The 25,296-nt window shown below is 30.4% G+C and overlaps 2 protein-coding genes across 2 annotated transcripts; one reads left to right on the plus strand and one right to left on the minus strand.

Annotated features, from left to right (window-relative positions):
- Positions 1 to 812: 812 nt before the first annotated feature.
- On the plus strand, positions 813 to 5,362 carry DCST1 (DC-STAMP domain containing 1; the record flags this gene model as incomplete). The annotated part of the gene is made up of 2 exons (XM_012942873.3): positions 813 to 1,442; positions 3,360 to 5,362. The coding sequence occupies 2 exons, from the start codon at positions 813 to 815 to the stop codon at positions 5,109 to 5,111; spliced, it is 2,382 nt and encodes a 793-aa protein (XP_012798327.3). The 3' UTR covers positions 5,112 to 5,362.
- Positions 5,363 to 11,047: 5,685 nt separating this feature from the next.
- On the minus strand, positions 11,048 to 24,608 carry MS3_00010197 (uncharacterized protein; the record flags this gene model as incomplete). Its single annotated transcript, XM_051218561.1, has 3 exons — positions 11,048 to 12,691; positions 16,702 to 18,362; positions 24,221 to 24,608. The coding sequence occupies 3 exons, from the start codon at positions 24,606 to 24,608 to the stop codon at positions 11,048 to 11,050; spliced, it is 3,693 nt and encodes a 1,230-aa protein (XP_051074884.1).
- Positions 24,609 to 25,296: the final 688 nt, after the last annotated feature.

Genomic DNA, 25,296 nt, shown 5'->3' on the forward strand with positions numbered 1-25,296 from the left:
TTTATTCAGCAGAAACTCTTTATTTCCATTTTTTAATTATGTAAGCTGATCAGCTTAATATATATTACAACTATTTTGAAAATATACAAAGACAATATAAGTGCTGTGGAATATATTCTATAGAAGACTGGCTCGATGTAACCCAATACCAGGGATTGTTTACTGAAGTAAGTAATGAATTACTGGATCCATGGGAAAGGGTTTCTAATAGTATTCTGAAAAGCTGTTGTAACCTAGAAGAAACAGTCAGTTGTTCTCAATATTTTCTTAAATCAATCGCACTGAAAGCCTATCATTCCACAAACGATCAAGTATTTCATAACAGTACCACATTTATTCATACAGACGGATGTTTGAACAGGGTAGCTGCTGAAGAACGACAGATAATGTACACTTTTATCATTAAATACGGAATTATAGGCATATGTCTACATATCATACGGTTGACTATGTTTTGCGTTGTCTATAATCATACCGAAAGAAAAAATGTAAATAAACTAGCAGAAATCAAACAGTACTCTTTTACGAGTTCAACTTACTTCAGTCCATTAAAAAACACGCGCTACATATCTAACTCACACTTATCGATTGCCTGTGGTAGTTATTGGCTTTTCGGACAACCAGCTTTTAAGCAGCTACAATTTGGAAAGTTGAAATCACAGTGGTTGGAAAAGAGTATATGTATAGGCTGGATGTTTTACAGAAAAGGCAAACATTACATAACATTTCTACATCGAATAAACTTTCAGAAAAAAGGTGCACAATTGAATGAGTTTCGCCAGTTTCTGCGCTTTTCGATACCAGCTTTCGAAATGATGATCTATGCTGACGGTAATGATAAAGAAGAGATTGAAGCAAATATGATCTACGGTGGTTATATTGCACGACTCTCAAGAATGATATGCTTCTTGTTGTTTGGGATCTTCATTGGTGAGTTTTTCTTAGCAACAGTAATACCTGTTAAAAATGAAGCTAATGAATTGACTTCTGGTGATAAAAGAATACCAGATTATATTATTCAAAGAGATTCTGAAGCACTGGCGAATGATGTCGAGTGGATAGCTAGAATATTTATTCGAATTACAATCACACTAACTGCTATGGTGTCGTGCAGATTTCGTTGTCTTCTCCTATTAATAATTCCAAGCTTAGCTCAGACAATCGGTTTGTCCTATTTAGGCAATGAATTGTTATATGTGTCTATAACAGGACCCATTCAAAATTTGGAACATAATCTTCGTTCAGCGTCTGAATCAATAATTTGTTTCATTAAACTAGCCTACAATATTACAAGGGATATAAACAATTTTCTGGAGAAGGGTAAAGAAGTAATTGAATCAGAAGGAGATTTAAATTATATTGAGACTATTAAAGTTAGATCTGCTCAACTTAAAGAAAAAATAAACAAATATAACCAATCAATTCAAAATATCAATGCGGAAGTAAGTGGATACCAACAGTATTAGCAAAATTTAAAAACTATCCCTATAACACTGAATGAAATAAAATTCTTTTTAAAAACGTTATTTCACACTTGCAAATTGAGGAAAAGAATTGAGATTACCTTTGTAAATATCTTGGATAGATTGTAGTGAATAGTGGCTTTTCATGAACACTAAGCTTTAAGATGGAATAAATAAGGAAACAGTAAAATAGTTTTCATGTGATTTATGAACACATTACTCTTGTTTTAGTGTATACGAGTATTTTTCAAAGGATCAGAAACAGGGTTAGTAAACTATTAAACTTTGATTTTAGCGTAATTGATTGCCGAAAAGTTACCAGGAGTCCCAGAAAATAAAATCACTACATTATAAATTACGATAGTAAGGAAATTCTATGAATGCGCCGTATGTAGTTACCATTATTTAGAAGGAAGTTCACTAATCATCCCAAACTATTTTGTATTGTGCATAAAATCTAACCTAAAATGAAACAGCACTAATATCGAAGTAAAATTATTCAACTTCCACAATATATGAAACGAAATCTAGAGTCTATCATAATTATATACTTTTACTCCCGCTAAATAATATTTTAAATGTGCTTCATAAAATTCCCTCTCATATGTTTTATATTTTATTAATATTTTTGTACCCAAGCTGACATAAAGTATGACAGTTTGAATCGATGGTCATTAGCCCCCCCAGTTCAACGCCGGCCTGGACTAACTAAACTGCAAAATTTGATCCAACATCATTTTCTGGGAATTGCTGGACTTCTTCTGAATAACACTATTTTCCTATGATTTGGATGATGTTTGTAGTAATAAAAATACACTTATCTACATCTATCACCCAGGTAACATGGATGCAAACGTTTAAAAACTTAGTTAATCTCAAACACTATTTAAAGAAGCGATAGTTATTTCGTTCTTTGTAGGGTGAATGACTCACCACGTTAATTGATACTTGAGAAAATCATTGAAATAGATAACAACACTTATTACAGTGTTTGTTGAAGGGCTTGTTAGACAACTTTGCTAATGTTTTTTTTTCATACTGATCAATAGATTTTACCCATGTTTACTATTTATAAACAAATTAAGAGTGATTATGGAAAATGAAGAGCAAAACTTCTATTTCGTTTGGAATTTTGACCTTGCACCTGGCGATCAATCAAGATGAAGCGGGAATCATTGATTATATTACACCATATTTTATGCTTAATTTACATACTATAATTCGAGATGATTTAATTCGCCTTCAACTTGTCCACGTTTTTGGATTATTAATTTGGATATCATAATTATGGAACCTGAAGAGAAATTCTTGAAAAGAATATTTTTCTTTCGTATACCTGTTTTAATTATTACTTACACTATCGTAATCCAATGTTAAATGACGCATTTTGTTCTCTGTCGTTTTTGTTGGATTATATGTTTAATGTAGTGTTATACAACAAAAATAATACTCCATCATGCTATGGACATATCAAGCGTAAGGTAGTCAGTCATAATTGAAGAAAAAATAAAGTACAAGACATTCTATAATAGAAAGTATCTCAAAATATTTACGATTGAGAGACTAAATAAACGAAAACAAAACCGCAATGATTGACTGCGATACGCTTAGATGATTTGAAAACGTAGAGTTTATCCCCAGTCAACATTGTGACATCAGTTGTTAATATATCCTTCCCTTGACATTGATTTTGTGATAAAAAAAATGACTTTTATTGAAATTCTACATTCAATTCATGGGTCACAAATTACATTTTTAGTAAGTTCGGACGATACAAACACACCTGAATACAACTACGTGAATAAAATTAAAGTTCATGCTCATACACCATGCTTCTAATTAAACAACAACTATACCAATTTTAGTTAACGAAATAGTTTATTTTATTTCATTTAGATTGAAAATGCGAAAACCATGGTGAAACGTGCTGAATCTTTTCTTGGCTCAAGTATTAATGAAACAAATGTATATGCCCGTATGTCTATGGAAATGGCTAAACAGGCTAAGCATGAAATGATTAAAAAAGCTGAAGCAAGTAAAGATAGCATTATTACAATGTTGAAAGACAAAAATATCAATAAAAGTATAATAAAACAAATAACTGATCGTATTGAGAATGGCTTACAATTAGAATACAGTATAGAAACTCGTATGCAAACAACATGTATGGTCTTCTACAAAACACGTGCAATGATATGTGAACAATCATCAATTAAAGCATGTAGTCGTTTACAAACTATTCTCATTGCAACAACACGCTATCCCTTATTGATAAAAAATACTTGTCTACGAAAAATTGCTTCCGGTATAGCGTGTCCAACTGATCAAACACTTGAAAATGCAATAAATCAGTGTAGTTCAAGTTTAGCAAAAATAGGCTATTCTAGTGGATTTGGTTCTTTATTTTTACAAGCTCAACAAGATTTATATAATATTAAACAAACATTTCACTTTACCATACAACATAGATTGTTTCAATTTGAACAAATCACTAATTGGTTTCATCAAAGATCTACAGTTATTGATCGTGTAACTCAACATACCAAAGAAATCATATATATTATTGTTAAACTAAGTTTAATTTTAACTTATTTATTAAGAACCATTTGTTTAATTGTATTTTATAAAGCTCATATTTATATAACAAATTATTTATTAGATCCAGATCATGATAATATTTACATTGAATCACCATTTGAAGAAATTGATCATAAACGTTCAAAACAATCACGTGAAACATTACTACCATTAAAAACATATGAATTAAGCAATGTAATATGGCATCAAAAAATGTATACAACAATTGAATTAAAACGTGTAATTCAAAGTTTAATTAAAGTAATTGGTTTCGGTTTTTGTTTATCTATATTATTCTTTATTGATTTTTATATAACAGAACTCGTTCAATTATTAGATGAAATATCAAGTACCACAATTAAAATTGGCAAACAAATAAATAATAATAAAAATGATACATTTCAACAAATTGATTCAATATCAAATCATTTTAAATTCATTTTAAAAGGTGATGGAATATTTACTGAATTACTTCAAAAAACCATCAAGATTTTACAATATGCTAGTGACATAAATTTTATTTATCACTTAGATATATGTAGTCCTAATGTTGAATTCACAAAGTCTAAATCTGTTATACGTTTTATTATATTATGGTTTATAATGATAATTCTTTGTTTATTATCTGGTTATATATTACGTTTAAGACATAAATTATTAAATAGTTTCTATCCGAATTGTTCAAAATATCGTTTTATTTATTTATATAATAAATTATTAGTGAATAGACGATGTCAAATGACCACGGTACGTAATCGAATTGTTTATCAATCACGACATAATCAATTACAATCAGAAATGATAAAGTGTTCATCTCATTCATTATTACATAATTTATTTAAGAAAAAGAATAAAATTCATTGTATTATATGTATGGAAAAATATATAATAAATAAAAATTCATTATTATATATATGCCCATATGATAATACAGTCATATGTCAATATTGTTTAATTACTTTATTTAATAATCATAAACTATGTATTACTTGTTTAGATAGAAATTATGAAAAATTACAAAAAATTAATAATAATATTACAATATTAAAACAAATTATAATGAATCAATAAATGAAATGGTTAACAACAACAACAACACCCCAAAAAATACAATTTTTTGTTTGTTGTTGATTAAATGAATTCAACATAGAAACAATAGATCAATAATTAAACCTAATGAAATCTACATGTAAATTATCATTTATGAATTGATGTTTGATTTTTGTGTGTGTGTGTGTATGTGTGTACTTATAATTATAAATAACATTTGATTGTTTTGTTCTGTTTTCTATTTGAATTTATACAATATTTTATTGTTTAAAGAACAATATTGTTTTTGATTAGATCTTTATCAGGTTTTTACTCTAATATACAATAATAATAATAATAATAATAATATGTATATACGAAATTATTTAGTATAGAAGTTTACGTAAATGTATTCACGTGTAATTAATTCCTTGTAAGCCAACATTTTGAGAATATTGAAAGGATTTAGATTTGTTAGAGCATTGGTTAGGGGGGAGGGCAATTTTAAAAACGGTAAATAGATGTACATCTACTAATTTCAAAATAATCAAGACTCATATTTTCTTTGTATATTGAGACAAGTGTTTGTGATTATATGTACTCATCAGTAAAATGTTTATATTCAGTCTCATCTTAATATATGTGAGATTATATTAAAGGATTAAATGGATATGTTAATCTCAAACTAAAGAGTTCATTGGACTGTTCAATAAACTCATCTTAGTTTTCAAGTGTATGAAATCATGGTTATCAAAATACTATCTTGACCACAGGAAAATTTATCATCATGTTTTGCAAATTTAGTTTGTTTATATCTATCTGAAAGAAATTATGTGTATATTAAAACAATTTAATAATCACATCAAATAGATTTACTGGCAAGAATAATGAAGATTTTCTCAAAAATTGCTGCTTATAAACGGACTGTTTGTTTTTCTCGATGGTAAACAAAAGTTTTTAACACATTTTAGAGTAATAGTCATTTATTAAGCGATGTGAACTTTCTTAGATAATATATAATGAGTTAATGATGATTCATTTCGATGCATAATTCTAATCTATGTGATGAAACAGAATAGTAAACAATACTCTACTGCATTACTTTCAAAATAAGAATATAAGACAAATAATGACTCAATACTAGAACATCTAGTTGGTTTCAGTCCCATTACTACTCCACAACTGTCTTTCGAAATTGTCTAAACAGTCTGACTAAGAAGGAGGACAAATCGGAATGTTCACTGTAGAGACTTTAGGTTTTATCGTCTCAAATAGAGACTTCATTCACTCCATCCTTGAGTGTATTGATGACACAACGTACTAAAAAGTCTTAATTTCGGTAATTAGTTATACTTTTGGTCTCATCGATAAAAACTCGAAAGATCACCTGCGGATTTGAAGAAATTTCCATGAATGTCAGATTGAAAGATGATGCAGAGGAAATCTTCGGTTGACTCTCGAAATCAATAAGCAGAGTGTTTTGTCCCACTAATTTTCATATTATCTACTCTAGAGGACCTGTGACCCATAGATGTGGTAGACGTAAATTCCACATTCATGTGTCTCTATAGGTTTGCTTTCTTTTGTTAAGCAGATGTTATAGCTGAAACAAAGCGAAATGTTTATAAACCTATCTTTTAATGATATGGATTTCAAAAAGAGGATGGGAAACAATGAGTAGCTCGGTATTGGGACATCTTGTCAATTACGGTCACATCACATAGCCAGAAACGTCTTTCGGAATCATTTGCACGGTCGAATGACCTTGCTGATAAGAAGCACAAATAAATAATTTGTTCATTGTATAGGTCTTAACAATTAAGTATTTCAAGCTTAAACTCTTTTTTCAGAGGCAGCATGCGTTATACGTCATTCTGTTGAAGATCGTAAGACTTCTAATTTTTCATACTCGTTAATTGGTTACTTACACTCTTCCAATTTTTAAAACTTATTATTGCCTCTACTTTTTCGGATTTCTTTTCCACCTTGTCAATTAGATCTTAACCTCTTATGCTTGTGTTTTAATGTTATTGTTTCCTCCTAACCTTTGAATCATTACAAAACCTCTTGCGACACTTTTGACGTCAGCTAGTTTATCAATTAAATTACTATAAATATCATAGTATATATTTAGTAATGGATGTTGTTGAAGAGAATATTTACTTCTTCGAGTTGTATTTATTTCTTCAATCTAAATTTATAATAAAATATGGAGTTTCATGTTACTACGTCTGAAAGGGAATAAGGTTTTCACATGTCAAATTACTATATACAATTTGAATGGTGGACATGAAGTGAATGTAAGTAATGCATTCAAAATAATTAACGGACATGAAACACTAATCTCATTCTGTTTTGCTGAAGTAATCGCTATCAAACGCTTCCGATTTGACTTGTCTCTACAGAAGGAAAGTGTGACTATCCTTTTCCTGCCATGATCATTGGATGTTTGTCTGATAACCTCTATTAATTTTCGAGTTTTTTCAGCCTTGTGAAACGTGTTTAGAAAAGAAATCATTAGTGACGATCTAACCATGATTACAAGAGATTTTGATTCCAAATATATCAGCCCAAACTGCATTCATTCAGTTGATATTCAGCTGTTCAATATTAATTGCTTTAATGAAGTCCGGGTCAAACAAATAACAGTGGAAAAACGTAACAAAAAGCAATATATTTTTGATACACCCAATAAAAATAGGCAATCGCTTAGTCGTTTCATAAATCGTTAAATAGTTACAAACATTAAGTAAGCAGTAAATATAACTATGCAGAACAAAAATTGTATGAGAAATATTCCAATCGTATGAACCAAATGCATAGGTATCCATTTTGATCGCCTGCCTCATTATCGAAAACAGAGTTATCACGCCTCATCGTTTAAGCTGTGATTATTCCGAAATCAACAACCTGATGTCAGTTCTCACAATCACAGCATCAATAAACAACGTACATGCAATGTCCGCATTATTTGAGAAACCAGAGGATTATCAAAGTGATTGTAAACATAAAAATATACAACATGGAAATGTTTGAAGTATGACGAAATCATTCAACACAAGCTGGATAGAAAAGCTCAATCTTATCAGAATCGGTTATCGCAATCTAATCACCAAGAAGAAGAAAATTGCCTCTCACACACAACGAGTTTCAATGATTCTGTTCGAAGTAGAGTGAACAGTACTCACACGATGTGAATCTCGTGGATCCATGATCATCGAAGTATCTTCTAAAACAACACACTGGATACTAAGTCAGTATTACTGAGATGGGTTTAGTTGAAGTGCAAATTGTATTCACACACATACATTGTGTGGGGACTATAATTTTGTATAACTCACCCTTCAACAAATCTCAGTATTCACTTCAGTCAACTATCACTAAAAACCACAAATAGTAAGCTGAGATCAAACTTCATGCATTTCTACAACCAGTTAGATACATGTGCAAGCATCCTAACATACAGGTCATCATTACAATTCCCTATGTATGCGTGAACACATACACACATACTTACCATCTACGTGGAATATGGATATTGTTCCTTCATTAATAATGATTTTGATTGAATAGTACAATTTCCTGACAGCTAATTAAATCTAAATTTCAATTGAAGACTGTCTTGTTAATCTCTAAGTTGTAGAATGATGAAGACAAGATTTTTATTTATCAGAAGCATTGTAGGCCTTTCCATCGGTTTAATAATTTAAGTGGAAATCTAGTGTGTCGAATGTGAAATTTAGAGGCAGGGATTAAAATGAAGCACAACACTAGGAGACAGCTGGAGCGGACAGAGCACGTTAGATCTGTTTGTAGAATGCTGGTCGGCAATCTATGCTCCAAGTGGAGTAATAGATGTAAGTAAGTGAGTAAGTAGCTAACAAATCCATAATATTAATTTAGATGGATATCAATGTATGTTCGTGAAAATATATGCGATTATATTGAATTGACCCTTTATCAAACCTCGTTTACATGACAATGAATATACCACTACATCTGTGCAGGCTTTTCATAAACATATCATGTGGCCGAATCAACTAATCTCCAACTAATATATGTCACCGAAGCAACAAGCCGGTTTTTTATATGATTTCGAAGTATCAAGCTGACTTAATGAACGATTCCCATCTTTCGTTTTGTCACCTATGACTATGATATCGGAATTTCTGGAATTTATAAGACCAGCTTACAATACTCTTAAATTACAAAATACTTTTTAAGAAACTATTAAATTTCTGACTATTAATAATTCTTACTGAATTAATTGATTCAAGTAATTCTTAACTGGTTTCCTTTCAACGTCGGTTAATATCTACAAACTATGGTAAATTTTATGACTGATAGTTTGCCATATGTCTAAGACAAAAAAATAAAGTAGATCAAACTTGTTTTTTTCCATCTTTTCGAAATCATTGGTTGTTACCTAATTTTTCTCCAGGCTATGTCTGTTACATCTTGATTTCTATCAAATTACTTGCCTAGCTAAAATTATTTGCTGTTGATAATTTTCAAAGAGCTGGAAATGCTTCTCCGTATAAAAGATGAATATGTATTTTGTTAATTTGAGAGATTTTTATCACTTTGAGCATTCTGAAAAAGATCAATCGTTAACATCAATACATAAACGCATAACTGTAGTGTGCGCTTCTCATAAGGACAGATATCAGTAGTATGTAGCAGGAATAAGAAATGGAATGCATATGAGTAGAAGATTGAAATGAAGAGAACAGCAAGGAAAACGAAGAGCAATCGGAATAACAACAGACTTAGAGGGATTATGAAATTTGTAGAAAACAACTCGAGAAACACATATAAATGACGTATTCAATGTATGATTTTCATAACTTAGAAAGGCATTGTATACTTTTGTATAAAACTATAAATTGGTTTACCTTAATTGAATTTTCGTTCACTACATAACTACTCATTAGCTTATTAGATTGTATTATGTCCCTTTTAAATGAATAATCTGAGAATCACTATTCAAGAGCCTTTTGCTTACACTATACCCCAATGTATACAAGTCAATGAACAGATAATGTAATTAGGTAATGATTGACCAATTCAGATTATTTTACAAATTGGCAGATAGGGTTTTAGAATAGTAGCATGTCTTATGTTTATATCAATTCGATTTGACAACTTAGATAATTATTTTCTCTGATAGCCTTCATACATTTTGTTCGATCATAAATAAAAGTGTATATCTCAGTTACTCTAAAACAGATTACAACTACTCCAAGAACATCCCTGTAATCATGATAAACACTAAAATTATATTTAAATGAAGCAAGAACACTTCATTGCAAGTCACTTAGATCTATATTTATTAGGAACTTTTTGTCTACTTCGTACATATCATAATTTCTATGGTACCAATGAATGATTCATAAAATTTTTAGCTCATTTAACCTTTATTCCTCTAGTAATGTATTTACTTCTCGACTAAATTTTTTGGTGTGATGTATGTGAAAAGGATAAGAATTGCTTAAAACAAATAATAATTTGAAAATAGTTAACAGCTAATTCTCCTAATGGTAACGTTAGTTTGGTGTTAGAAAGAATTTCAATGAAGTGAGTTTTCAATTTCTATTTACCGGTAATCACATCTATCATGATAAGTATGGAAAAAAACTATTTTAGCACACTTTATGTATTTATTTTTTCAAAATAAATACTATTCATTATTTCTAATTGACAATACGTAGTTAATATAGTTCAACAATAATACGTACATAACATACCGTTTCTATGTAAAGTATGCTACTAGAACTACTTAATTTTTATGAATTTTCACATGACTAATATAAGAAAAATCATCCTTGTATACATCAAGGACAATTAGTCTTAGTTGCTAAGTTTAAATTCTTATTCAACAGATAAATGTTTGTTTTTTCAACAAACAGTTGTTTCAAATTATTATCTAAACAAGTTTCTTATTCGCTGTCTTCATTTATAATTGTCAGTAAACATTGTTAACAATTTGTTACATTGTCTTTAGGATATACTATATTATGATATGGTTGAAACTGACCACAACATACAGAACAGATACCGTTATCGAAACCAAATAGATATAGGAATTTTGAACATATTCTACGTCGAAATGATAGTTGTGTTAAATTTTCCATTTCATCTTGTAAACAATCACTTTCTTCGTGATCAAAAGTTTGTTGACATAGTTCAACTGGATAATTACAACTTTGCGTTAATAAATAACTGGATAAATCCATTTTGCGATGTTTTGTATGCTTTGGATAAAAAAGATCTACAATTCTATGACGCATACATAGTAAACCAGTTGATGTGACTGTCAACAACATAAATATTATCCATGAAGTGTAAAACTGTTTATTATACTTTGAATTTGTTTTAAGTCCATATCTCCGACATTGATGAATATCGTCATTATCATCATTATTTAAAAACCTGTAGTTTGACTGTACAATATTTTGTAATACCTCTTTAATTATCTCCTTAAGTACACCATTTTCAATTGTTTTGACAAAGTTATTTTCAATATTAGCATTCATCAATTTGGTTGTATAATTAGATATGATAACTCTATGTAAATGATCGGATATATTAGAATTGAATTTTATATTATTTAATAGTAGTATATCTAATAAATTCACTAAATTATATGTTTGTAAATCTAAATAAAATATACATAACAATATTAATCCAAAGATTATAATTATAAATAAATTTTCTAATGAATTTTTTATATTAATCCATATATTACTGAAATGATTCAAAAGCTTTTGAATAGATTTCAATGGAGATACTATCTCGTTGTTTTCATTTAAATGTTTTATAATAATCAATTGACATTTTAATTTAGAATATACATTCAATAAATAATTTGAAATATAATTATGCGCTTGGTAGATAAGGAATATAAAGATTGATTTAAACAATGTAGTTACTAATATAAGTGAGTTTAAAAGAGTGTTAACTTTAGGAGTTATGGTTTTATTAATATATTGTATTTTATCAATAATTTCTTTTTCTGTTTCCATCCATTGAATGCCTTCTTTGTTTACTTCATTATTATTTGTTAGTATTTCAACTTGGACTGATTTTTTTAACACTTTCAGTAATTCATATAATTTTGCAAGATAACTACTAAATCCAAATTCTAATCCAATGGTTTTTGTATCCAAAACACAGTTTTGTTTTAATTCATTCATATAATTAAATACTTCACAAAATTCTTCAGGTTGATAATAATTAGCACATAGATCATTAAGCCATACATCATGTAATGTATGCTTTTTTATCAATGTCTTACAAATCACTTGTGATGTATTCAAACAAATAGAAAATTTTCTTTCATGTAAAGCTATACATTTATGAAGTAAATAATTGTACATTTCATATTCTAATTGAATATTATTCATTTCAATATCTATTGTATTCATATTAAACTGATTCATGGAAACTATATTTGATTTATAAATGTTGGCATTCAATTGAAATTCTTTAATTCTATTCTGAAATCTTTTTTTCATTTCATACGAAAGTTTTATAGCTTCACTTTGAAAACGTTTTGAAATAAAATCAAATTCTGAATAAGACTTTTCAATCATAGTTGTTAAGTTTCTATAATTATCAGTCTAAACAGAATCAAAGTAAGCAAGAAAATTAAATGATCAATTTAAGTTAAGAAAGATGAGATCCATTTGTAAACAGTTCAAAAGTACAAAATATGTTTTGATTTGTTACAATTTGAATGTATGTTAAAGAGATATTTACAGTAATATTACACCATTAGTGCTGGGAATTCTGTAATGGGATAGAATTTTTGATATTGAATAAACTTATTATCTAATTATTGTTCTTTGTGATTGCGATATGTTCTAATGAACATACCATTCCAATCATTTCAAAATCAAACATATTCAGATTTCATTGTAGTGTCTCGTTTGCATACTCGTTATGATTCAGTCACAATACATCTGTACTTTATCTATGATGAAAAAATAGTTTAACTAGTGGAGATAAATTAACTAAACAATAAATAATCAACGGTAATGTTAGTTGATTTGCCTTCGACGTTTACAAAGTGTCAGCTACTAGTTTTGTAGAAACAATATGCTCAGTGCTTATTCAAGCGGGGTCTAATCTACTTGCATAATATAGCGCTTATATTTTCACAGTTTTTATCAATAGAAATACTGAGGTATTTCTTAATCAATATTACGACAAATTTTGAACGGTAGATGCAACAAATGACGAAATGAAATTACATTGGTGTACATTTCGAGTCATTCATTGGCCTAGTTATTCACAATAGATTACTATTCAACAAGGAGATAAAAACATTTCTCTATGAGATATTTCACTCTCCTAATCTTACCCTTACTAATAGAAAGATTTATAGAAGAAACGTTTTGATAGAGACTTAACAGTCTGGTAAATAATTGCGTCACATTTTATAACATCAGAGATTTCATGTTTGTGATCACAAATATTAATGAATAACGTGTGCAGCTGAGGAGGGGAATTATGTGACTAATAATTTTACAACCAGTTTCACATAATTACAAAGAGAACCACGCTCTGTTGTGAGTGAACACAAAATAGAAAACATCTTAAATTCAAAACTGCTTTAATTCTAGTGAAACACATGTGAGAAGAAAATCCGTTTCATATCCATAATAACAGCGTTATGAATGGAATTAGTAGATCTTGGATCAATTATATCAGATGTAATGTAAAGACATCATGCGTGACTGGAAAATGAACAAATAACAAGATTGAAGATACAGTAAGAAAATGAAAATTATGGCATCCAAAGTATAAATATGCATGTTGAATAATGGCATATTGCTCTTTGTCTAGAGAAACAATGATCTTTGGGTTATCATCACTCAAAACTTGAAATCTGCCGAATACAGTCAAGCAGCAAATTTCATAGATTTTATGATCTTTTGGGCACTGAACATAACATCAGGTCATTTATGTGAAAAGACATTTGCATATGCATTACTTGTTGTATTATAACTATGTTGCTGCATATAAACAGGTAGTTCATGTCTAGTAGACAAAAGTAGGTGATAGAAAAGTCTATCACTGAAGCCTTAAAGCTACCATAAGACGATAGAATATGTGAATGAAACCTGCTCCCGTTATCATACTAGATAACTTGAGTCAACATAAGCCCTACTTTGCTTATTAACAAAATCATATTTAATGTGACCCCATTTTTCTCTTATTCAAGAACACTAAATTTAATCAAAAATACAAAAAGGCTAATAAGTTCAGAAACAATTACTATTCTGCTCATCATCAACTTTCTCATCAAAACATTATCGAATGAAATTATTTACCCTAACATTTGATCATATTTAATTAAACAAACTCATTCCAAAGAAGGTTAGAATAACAAAGTAGATCTTCATTAGTAAAACTAACAAACGGTTTCCTTTCAAACTGAAACTGGTTTTTTTTCTGCAAACCTGGTTGTACGGCTTAGAAAAATAAAATATTCGAAAGCGAATATTTTCTCCTAAATACTTGTTTTACACGAAATATTTTAAAAGTATTTTTTTTAATTAGGTACCATAAGTTTAAACCATTTATCTTATCAAAGTCACATAAGTGAATTTAACTGAAGTAAATGGTTATTCATACCGCCATATATTCCTTTCACTGAGAATGTATTTAGATATTTTAATCTTAAGTGAGTGAATTATCATTGCCACTCTTTTGTAACTCACAGATCTGCGCACAAAATTACTCGTAACTGCCACAGCTGCTAAACTGACAGGACAGAGAAATGGTTCTATAAACATGTTCCAAAGAGTCATCGTTCATTGGTAACAAGAGCTTTCATGAAGGTAACTTCCGGACTTCTCACTAACTTATTGTATATATCAAGGGATTTCTAAATAACTACAGATTTGATGTAGAATGTAGCTATTGAGACTTAAACCTCATTACGATCATAAAGAAAACGTTGTAAATCTTTCCTTGATCTAGTCATAGAATCCTTATTTCATTAAACTTTTTATTTCATTATACCATTATCAAATCTCCTTCAGCTCGAAATTTCAATTTTTTTTTAAATAATCATCTCTGACTCATTCTTATTTATCACTAATCTACGTTTATTTATTTAATTATATAATCCTGTGATTTTCTTTAACGACACTTTTTGATGTTTTGAAAAATTCTTTATCGTATGATATTCGACTGTAGCATCTCGTTTAATCTACTTATCGTTATTTGTACTACTGATCCATTATGCTGAAATATGTTCATACTAATTACTGTCAACATTTTTGTAAATTTGTCAAGCTATACATATATTTTTTTATATGGAACTAACACAGATTGCAAACTCTGAACAAGAATTAATATAAAACAAAATGAATTTACAACTGATTGATCACTGAATAGTGACCGATGACAATTACATCGAATCCTTCTTAACGCTGAGTGAATCCAGTCAACCGAATTGTAATATGGCCACTAGTCTAAGTGACTCGACATTACGTGCACTATATTGAGATGTAAGGTGGTGGTTAGAGTAGTCAACAGGAAACCTAGAACCTACGTTTTGTCTCATTTGACACACGTTGGTGAGGTTTATGTGTAGTTTTGAGGGAATGGGTGCTCTCTGACAGACTCAACGTACACTTTGCTGTCGAGCGTCAAAATAGCACCAAACCTAGGTTCAAGATTTAACGTTTATTGCTCCCAACCACTAAATTACCAAATGAAATGAATTCATAGTATTCTATTCAGATAGTTGTTCTTGCGTTTTTACATGTTTATTTGGGGGATTATTGATATTAATTTGGTCTTTAACTACAACAAAAAATACTTGATAAACCTCCTGCATTTAATAACAAATAAGTAATGTTCATTCATGGTTAAAATATACATCATAAGATCATTGAACAGAAGTCTTCTTCCAGTATTCCTGATATCCTTACCCAAACAAATGAGTTAATCAAATCGTTCTAATCTGGGAAAACATCTGCATTTTAGGCATTGAAAATAACTATATTCAGTCAATCTTATTTCTTTAACTACATCCATCTTCAAACTATACAACAAATAGATAAAATGTCCTCTTTTTTTAAAAAGAAAAAATCTGGAATCCCAACATTAAAAATAGTAACAGGAAAAAAATATTCACATATGTCACTCGACAATAAACCAACGATTTCCTAAAGTAAAGTTATACTTATAATGAACGAGAACACCACTTAATACTGAGCCTAAAATTCTCCGTTAAAATACTCAAACATTTTAAGTTGAAATTCATTACAATTGCATGGAATCATGAGAACAGCAGTAAAACTATGATAATATATATTAAAAAGGTACCATATGAGTGAACAAATCACAACAAATAAAAAGGAATCACGTGTTAAGGATTTAGAGAAAGATTAGGCACAAATAAATTTCCATAACCACAATAAAGTTAATGATTCATATATCTTCCTAATAAAGCTGGATATAGTCCATCTTCATTTTATCATGTATTACATTCTTTAAATCAACATGTTTAGAATAAAGAATACTTCCAATCAGTGACAATTTCTTTCCTTTTTTGTTTTGACCGGTCAATAACATACTAATTAAAAAGTGGTTCTCTTTTTGTTTTACTTACCAATTTATCCAACGATGGTAAATTGTATTGATACTCGGCAATTGCTTCGCTCAAATCTCTACCGGCTTCATTCATCACTCGCAACATTTTTAAAGAAATAGGTAAATAACTTGATGTGCCATAAGACAGAATCAAGTCAGTTGATGAATTTCTCACGTCATAATACGTATAATCGGTATAAATTAACCTGTCAGAAACCCTTGAAACATTATGCGTCTGTTCGTTTAAACAACTGAAAACATTTCTCAGTGTATTCAAGTTGTATTCGATTGATGTCATTGGTCCAATAAATGACGTGTGTATCAATTGATTTGCAAAAAGTATATGACCAACTGTTAATCCAAATGTCGGTATAACTAATAATAATAAACAACGTACACGTGACGAAATTAAAGTACTTATAACAACTGTTATCATGATAAACATATCTGCTTGTTTCTCAACTTCTTGTACAATTTCATAAGTTTCATTCATATGCTTTGTGTTGATCCAAGAATCTTCTGCATAGTTTTCAACAGTTAAATATTCAACTTCTACCATAACACTGGTAGAGAAAATGTTTGTAATAATTAAAATTATCATTCTACTTAATATGTAACCATAACTTAAAAAAAAGATATATCGTAAAATAAATATTAAATAAATTTTATGCATGTAGTTGACCCTCTTATCATCCTTGTCATTATCATCGTACATTAAAGCTTCCAGAAACGGCCATCTTTTTTTCAACCAATATCGGAACTTATTACATTCGTTTATCCTTTTCTTTTTTAAATTCGGTATAGGTACATAATTAACATATGGTTGTTGTTTTGATGAATCTTTTAATTTCCAGCCAATATTCGTATTTTCATTAGAATCTACTTTGTCAAGTAAATTAACAGGCTCTTTTCCACTTGGCCTGGTATATAAATGAAAGCTTTGATATGCTTTCAGTAATTTTAAGTTAGATACATAACCAACTGATGCAAAGAGGAATGATTTTTTAACACAGCAACAAGACACTTTAGTGTCGTAAGGTCGTAATGTAGTTCTGATATTAAGATGCCTTCTTAAACCGCTAGTGTGTTTATGTGATCTTATCTTTAAACTGTTCACATTCTTTTTAAACTCGTTTTCAAGTATCTGAGTATCTTTACACCCTTTGATGAAATCCGAGGGATGAACTAACGTTTTGGCCGATACTTCCTCATTTTCAGATGACACGGAATTCTGAGTGTGAGTATAAGAGCCATTCAAATTTGCATTTTTCCTTGTCTCGTCGAGCAAAAATCCAGTATCGTGTTGCATAGAAGCTTTTGAACAAGGTCCTAGAATTCGAATAAACTTTGGCAGTGTTAAAAACCACTTTTTGCATGAAATGTTTGGTAAAACATTTACATACATATTTATGTCCAGAAGTAACTGAATTATGTGTAAACCAATATTTAAGCTTGAGTACATCCGCACTATAGAATTCAACTCACTGGTTAATTGCAAAGTAATAGATGTTGTACAATCATTCTGGTTAACAGGTATAATAAAAGTGATTTTGTCATCGTTCCAATCATTATGTGGGTATAGTGTTTGCATTAAACATTGACTTGTTCTATTTTGATCACAGCTATCGATCAGTAAGAATTCTGTTTGTTTGATAAAGTTCCATAGGTCAGACGATAATTCTATAACAATATGATTAGGAGAATGAAAGCTTTTCAAATAATTAACTGAGAGTGAATATTTGTTTAATAACCAATAAATCTGAGATTCAATACCACGACAAGTAAAATCATATTGTAACCTTTCTAAGTGACTGATAAGTTGATTTGTTCGATTAACTAATTTTTTTACAAAAAGGAGAAAACATTAAATCACTTTGAATATTTTGAATACAATTTTTAACATAAAATGTAGCACATAAACAAATATCAGAAAATTTTTCACATTTTCAATAGAAACATACATGAACTATTAGATCAAAACATACCCCACATAAGAAGACATATTTTATACATATTCAAAGCATAAGTGGTAGAGATCGGAATAATAGGTGAATGATTCAGTCAGTCAGTCAGTAACAACGTAGAACTTCGTACGTACGTACATCAGTTCGAGTTGCCATACCTCATTAACACAGAGATACAATTGTCGATTCAAATCTCGTAGTGGTAGAGGTAGTAAAAGTATAAGCCATCATTGGAAACATCAGGGTTTGAAAATGTTATTCAGGGAGTATAATCCAGTAAAATAAATTTGGAAAGAGGAAAAAAGGGATATGAAGAATTCAGAAGATTGGAATTCGGGAGAACACGAAGAGTGGATTCACTTGCGCCATTGCAAACGATTTCGAGCCATGTCATTCAAGGTCTCTAACCATCAGCTGCTATCATCTCGCGGATCTCAACCAGGTATTCTACACCTACCAACATGGTTCAGTCCACTTGTAAGTGACTTCATGGATTTGTGCCATGTTTTGGTCTGGCGCCTCTAGCTTTCTTCCAACCTACTCCTATACCATAAAACATTGTAATAACTGAGGAACGTAATAATTAACAGATTTAAAGGAATATTACATTACGAGGTATATAGAAATACAGTTGTCCACCTATTTAATAACTGTACAATAAGTATATAGTTCATACAATAATTTCAAAAGACACCACTCCCCAGAAATTTACTCTTTTACGACATTTCTAATTAGTTATTTTATGTAAATCTTAAACAGTGTTCACATCGATGTAATTATGGTTTATTTTGTAGGAATCACCACTCTTCTGTTCAATAGACTGAACTTCAATAATTTTTTCACTTAATTTAAAGGAAAATGTGATTGAGTTCGCCAGGAAACATCAGTCCCCTCAAGATCACAAGCATACTTTGCTGAAGAGCTCCAAATAGCTGGAAATCTAAATCCACAGTCTCCTGTCGATTACCTCCAATCATCACCTTACATCTCAACATGGTACGCGCGAAGTTAACCCACTTATACTAGTGTTCACAATTTAACTTGATTGATAGAATTCAATCAATACTACAGGACAAACAACATCCTACTATAATTATGGGAAAATTTGGTTTTCAATGCTGCAAATTAAGCAAGTAAAAATTAATTTTATTGGCCTTTAACTACATTAACACTATGAAAGCTAATGACAAAATTTGACTATCCAAACTGAAGAGAGTAGCATTCATTGAGAATCCAGTTTGAAAGTCGAAAGTTACAAAAACCTATAATCATCTGGATAAATAACAAGCTGGCTAATTCTGCCATCAAATATTTACTGAAATGTCAGTTCACAATCGTTATAAAAAACATTTCAAATACAAACAAGCTTAAGAGACACCTTATTCTTTAACAGGAAAAGAAAGCAAAATGTAAATAGGTAGTTTTATTTTTGATAAAATTAGGGTATTCATAATAGTTTTTAAACTTTGTTAGGTATTTCAGGTGATCAAAACAGCTTCCCCTTCACAATATAAAACATCGAATAGTGTAATAAGAAAGTTAATAATGCACTCTTTACTCAGCATATCTCTATCCTTTCATTTTTAATAATCGATTGTACTGATCAAATGAAATCACATAATGTTCGTCTTCGATGATAGTGATTTCAAGTTTACCAACTACTACTTGTCCAATAGTACATCTGAAGTCTGATTAACATTTTTATGAATACTAGATTTGTAATAATCAGCCAGAATAAAAACTTCTGTACATAAGTTATAAGTAAATGTCATTTCAGTCCTATATATTGTAGAAATTCTCGTCAAATAGATTTCCAGAATTCTAATCATTCATTTGTGATACACTCCCACTTGTTTCTCAAATGAGTAACAATAAACATTGTAGGATCAAATAAATTCCATTCATGTGCTCTAAATCTTTTACAAATAAGATGCTTTACAAATGCATTCTACTTTTAAAATGGTTTCAAGTACTTAACCACAATAATGTAAGTATAATTTATGTAGGTTCAGAATAATCTAGAGTTAATGACGTATTCAACCACTATGGCCTGTACATATTTTGATCGTAGGGCAGACAAGAAGACAAAATTATTAGTAAGTGTAAAATAGTAGTGAGGCGATCATATAATTCATGACCGTATCATCATCCTAGCTATAGATACATTAAATCTTTTTTAAATTTTTCATACCACCTTGCTTAATTATTCTAAACATAAATATTGTCATCATTGAAATGACTATTTTAATACCATCTCGAAACTACCATTAATTTTATTATCCTATTTGACATATCTACAAACATTTGGATTTGTGTTTGTGGTTATGTATATCATGAACTTCAAATTATTATTCTTCTTCCACGTAAATCAATTTCATATGATCAGCTTTTATGAAGTGAATTGCTAAATCGCTCTGGACATCTTTCTTAAAATATTACATCTATAAAGCACTAAGGAGATTGTTCTGTTGAAATATCATCTAATGAATCCTACTGGAAAATAGATATAAACGAGAAATCTTAGTATAAATGCCATGACACGATTTCAGGCTGCCTAGTATTATGCGCCTATTTTCTAGCAAGTGATTAAACCTAAGACTTCCATTTTGAACTCCAAGTATGAAACCACTGGAGCGGCTCTCAGCCGTCTTAATCATGGAAAGTTATTTTAATACCCACATCGGTAGGCTTAGCTTGGCTTTAAGACAGCCTAATCGACCAGTTGACCTCAGTCTAGCAAACAGATAACGGTGAACTTCGGCTTGTATTATTCCTGCATAACTGATTGTTTCTAGCAAGTAATGATTTTAAGAATAAGGCGATTTATCATCAACCAAACGATGGATATAAATAGATCATAAATGTAAGGTATCGTTCCAAGGGCTCCACAGAAAACTTCATCTCCTTCTTGAGTTTCGAATCTGATTACACTCGTATCTGAGCACATGTCTGCTAGCATATTATTGAGCGTGGACATATAATATATTCTCACTATAAAACTAGACAGCTTTTGGAAATGAAATCACCGATAAGGGATCTCTTAGCTGAACTACTACGTACATTTTCTTAAGATACAAAGGCAAATCAGTATAAAAGTTGAAAATACGTGAAATACCTTCATCATTATCAGGTACGAAACATATGATACTTTAATGAGTTCTAAACGTAAAAATGAGTGGTAGGATATCACCAATCATTCTCCATACCCGACCTCTGTGCTGATAACATACTGATGCCAATGTTTACAAACTGTCAATCTTAACCTAAAATCTCACAGATGATACCCAAAATGAGATTCGTATTCAGTAGTTCCACAAACAGACGTAGGTTCTTTTCCTGTTTCCTGAGAGGCCTTCGATGTTCTTTTTTCTCTTCATCCAACATTAAATGCAAAAGACAGAGGTATTCAAATATAAGCACGAAACAACATTACAATCTTAACTGATGAGTATTCAAATATATGTTCATTAATTTAGAAACTTAAGTTTAATCTTAATAATGTTAACTTTGTGTTATCATCAAACGTTTACTACGACTAAATAAACCACAGAACTGGGGTAATTAGCAGGTTGTTGTAGTTGTAAAGGTACATTACTAGACCTGTAGTTAATGAAATTTTTCAGATTATACAACTAAGATAACGACATTAAAACCATTGGATGCCGGCTCAGTCGTCCACTAGGTTAAGCGTTCGCGCGCGAGACTGATGGTCCTTGGTTCGAATCCCGCGAGCGGGATCGTGGGCGCGCACTGCTGAGGAGTCCCATAATAGGACGAAACGGCCGTCCGGTGATTCCAGGTTTTCAATGCTGATCTAACGTCAATCGGTTCATGATCTCAATCAAAAATAAACACAAATGAGTGTTAACCGTTTCTGTGAATTCAAGTTCCACACAGTTGGATTTTACTAGTCTTCAGGACTTAATTCCCACTACTATTCGCAATTTACTGCTTTCTACTTTCGGTCACTTTGAATGATTTGTTCAGAAGTAAAATGTAGTGTTAGGTTATTGAGTGATTGACAGTAAATTCAAAACAAACCAAAGTTTTCCACTTATTCTTATGAGCGTTCAACTGTGATTTTGTTGTCTTCGTTAGTTTATATATTTTAAGCATGTTACAAATGTCCAGCAACCAACTATTTCAACGCAGGATGTTGGCTTGTAGTGGCTGTGCTTCATGGACCAATCACCCTCGTAGCCGTTATCATATAGTCCTCAAAGGTGATTGAAATCAGAAGGCAAAGAGAAGCAGCGACTGCAGTTTTATCAGCAAACATCTCAGACCACAAAGCAATGAGGCGAATGAATCAGCGAACCGAGAGTGTAGAATGTTAAATGTACATGTATATATATATATATATATATAGGGATATGAGTGAATCATCGAATCAATTAAGCAGTTAATAATAAAGCTAGCAGAATGAGTATATGCGTAGGCGGTAAGCAGTGTTCAAGCATACATATGTCGTATAAGCACAAAAATAATAAAGGCACACTAAGTTGTTATAGTACGGATGACTCTGTCCGCTAAATGAGTTAACAAAAGGGCTTGACCGAATTAAATGAGAGCGAACTCAATTGCACGTGAGTTGCTATAGCCTCTTAAAGAACTAGGCTGCAAGGGGACCAAAGAAGGTCAGACAGAGACTTGATATCAATGCACAAACAAGTCGTCTAAGTAGTGACATCATAGTTATTTTCTCGACCAGGGGTTTGAAACGGTTGACATGGCTCAGAATCCATTACAATGTATCACATCCATTCGTTTTTCTCTTAAACTATGAGTTTATAAATCATCTCATACTTTAAATTCCATGAATCAATCTTCTCTGGAATCATGTTCTGCGTGTCTAATATTTTTTTACTGCCATAGAAACTTTTGTTAATTCTACTATTCTGTCGTATATCTTCGTAATTTTATCCCTGTTGTTAGCAACTTGAACTGATACTCATATGTGTTAGATTTTACACTAAATATAAGTAACTGATAGTTTTCTTATAATTACTTTTAATATCAGAAGGGGTTTTGTGGAGATTGTAGTAATTTCAACACTTGAGATCATGAATCAATTGAAGCTAGACCATCATGGAAAACCTGGAAGCACTGAACGGCAGTTCCGTCCTATTGTGGGACTCCTCAGCAGTGCCCATCCACGATCCCGCCTCCCACGAAATTCGAACCCAGGACCTATCAGTCTCGCGCCAGGCGCTTAACCAAATAGGCCACTGAGCCGGCATCCAATAATGTTAATGTCTAATTTCAACTAATCCACGAAATTGAGCTACACGTCCACCATTGTCCTCAGTGAGTTACTACCTCACAACTGACCCGGTTGTACTCCACTGGTCACTGCTTCTCACTAGAACTCTAGGATATACATCTTGCAGTCAGTCACTAGTGAGCATATGTTGATTAGTATCAGAAGGGATTTTGTGGAGATTGTACTTTTAAATGTAATATCATTCAAATTTTAAATGCTTATCTATTGGTCAACCTTTATTGATCTTCCTTTACTTGTAATAAAATTAACCAAAACAAATAATTTATTATCATTTATTTTAAAATGCCTACCTGAAAATTCTGTCGATCCAAGAGCATCAAATATCTTATACATATAGTTTGAAATATCTTCTTTTAATAAGCTTATATCATCTATCAGAATTAGCATAATATAAATACTAAGTATTAATGAGAATAGTTTATAAGATAAGATAAATAAATTCCATAAATATAATAAATAATTGTTTATTATTTGTTGTGAATAATTCAAATCATTGCAATTCAATCTAACTATTAAAATAAATATCCAATAAAATGTACATAACAATGAACCACATAGTAATAAAATAATTTTTGTAAATAAATGACTATTTAATCGATGTACCATGTTCAATTCTATATCTAATTCCCTTGTGACTAGATTGATTGGAAGATAAGACATTAAATTAAATAACATCATGATGTTATGAATAAAAATTAAAAGGGTTATAGATATACTAAGTATAGATGAATGTAACTTCCACATTATTTATTGTTGAAATACATCAAGAAGTCTAATTAGAAAATGACTTTCCTAAATAAAGTATTAAGTTCTTTCATTTATTTCATTACTCTGGTCATTTAATTTCATCATTTAAATAAATTATATTGTTATATTGATTATTAGTCACATGTGAATAAGGTAAAAAATTGATAATTACTTATAGTCAGTCAGTTTATAAGTAAGAAGTGTCGTAATTATTTTAACTTATAATTGTGTATTGATACTGAGATTGTTGAAAATGATCCCGAATAGGACAGATTATAAAATTTCACAAATCTCTCTGCTTCACAGTTAAATTGACTATTTTTTTAAAAATGTAAACATAATATTATGTTTATAGGACATCTAAAGAATAGATTAGAATTCACAAGTAATCTATTTATGATGATCATGATGACGTTTTATCAAGCTAAGATAACTTAGATTGTTTTCATGACATTTCGTCACTTCATGGAACTCACTTCTTTAGAGAATGAATCAGTAGATGAACTGAATTACTCAAGTTTATTTAGCACAATAATATAAAGTAAAAATATTGAGCACTATCATTAAAAAAACAGGTCTGACCAAGTCAATGTCGTGTCACTTCGGTCAATGTAATTTT

The sequence above is a fragment of the Schistosoma haematobium genome, chromosome 1 (genome assembly GCF_000699445.3).
Source record: "Schistosoma haematobium chromosome 1, whole genome shotgun sequence".
Taxonomy (NCBI): Eukaryota; Metazoa; Platyhelminthes; class Trematoda; order Strigeidida; family Schistosomatidae; genus Schistosoma; species Schistosoma haematobium.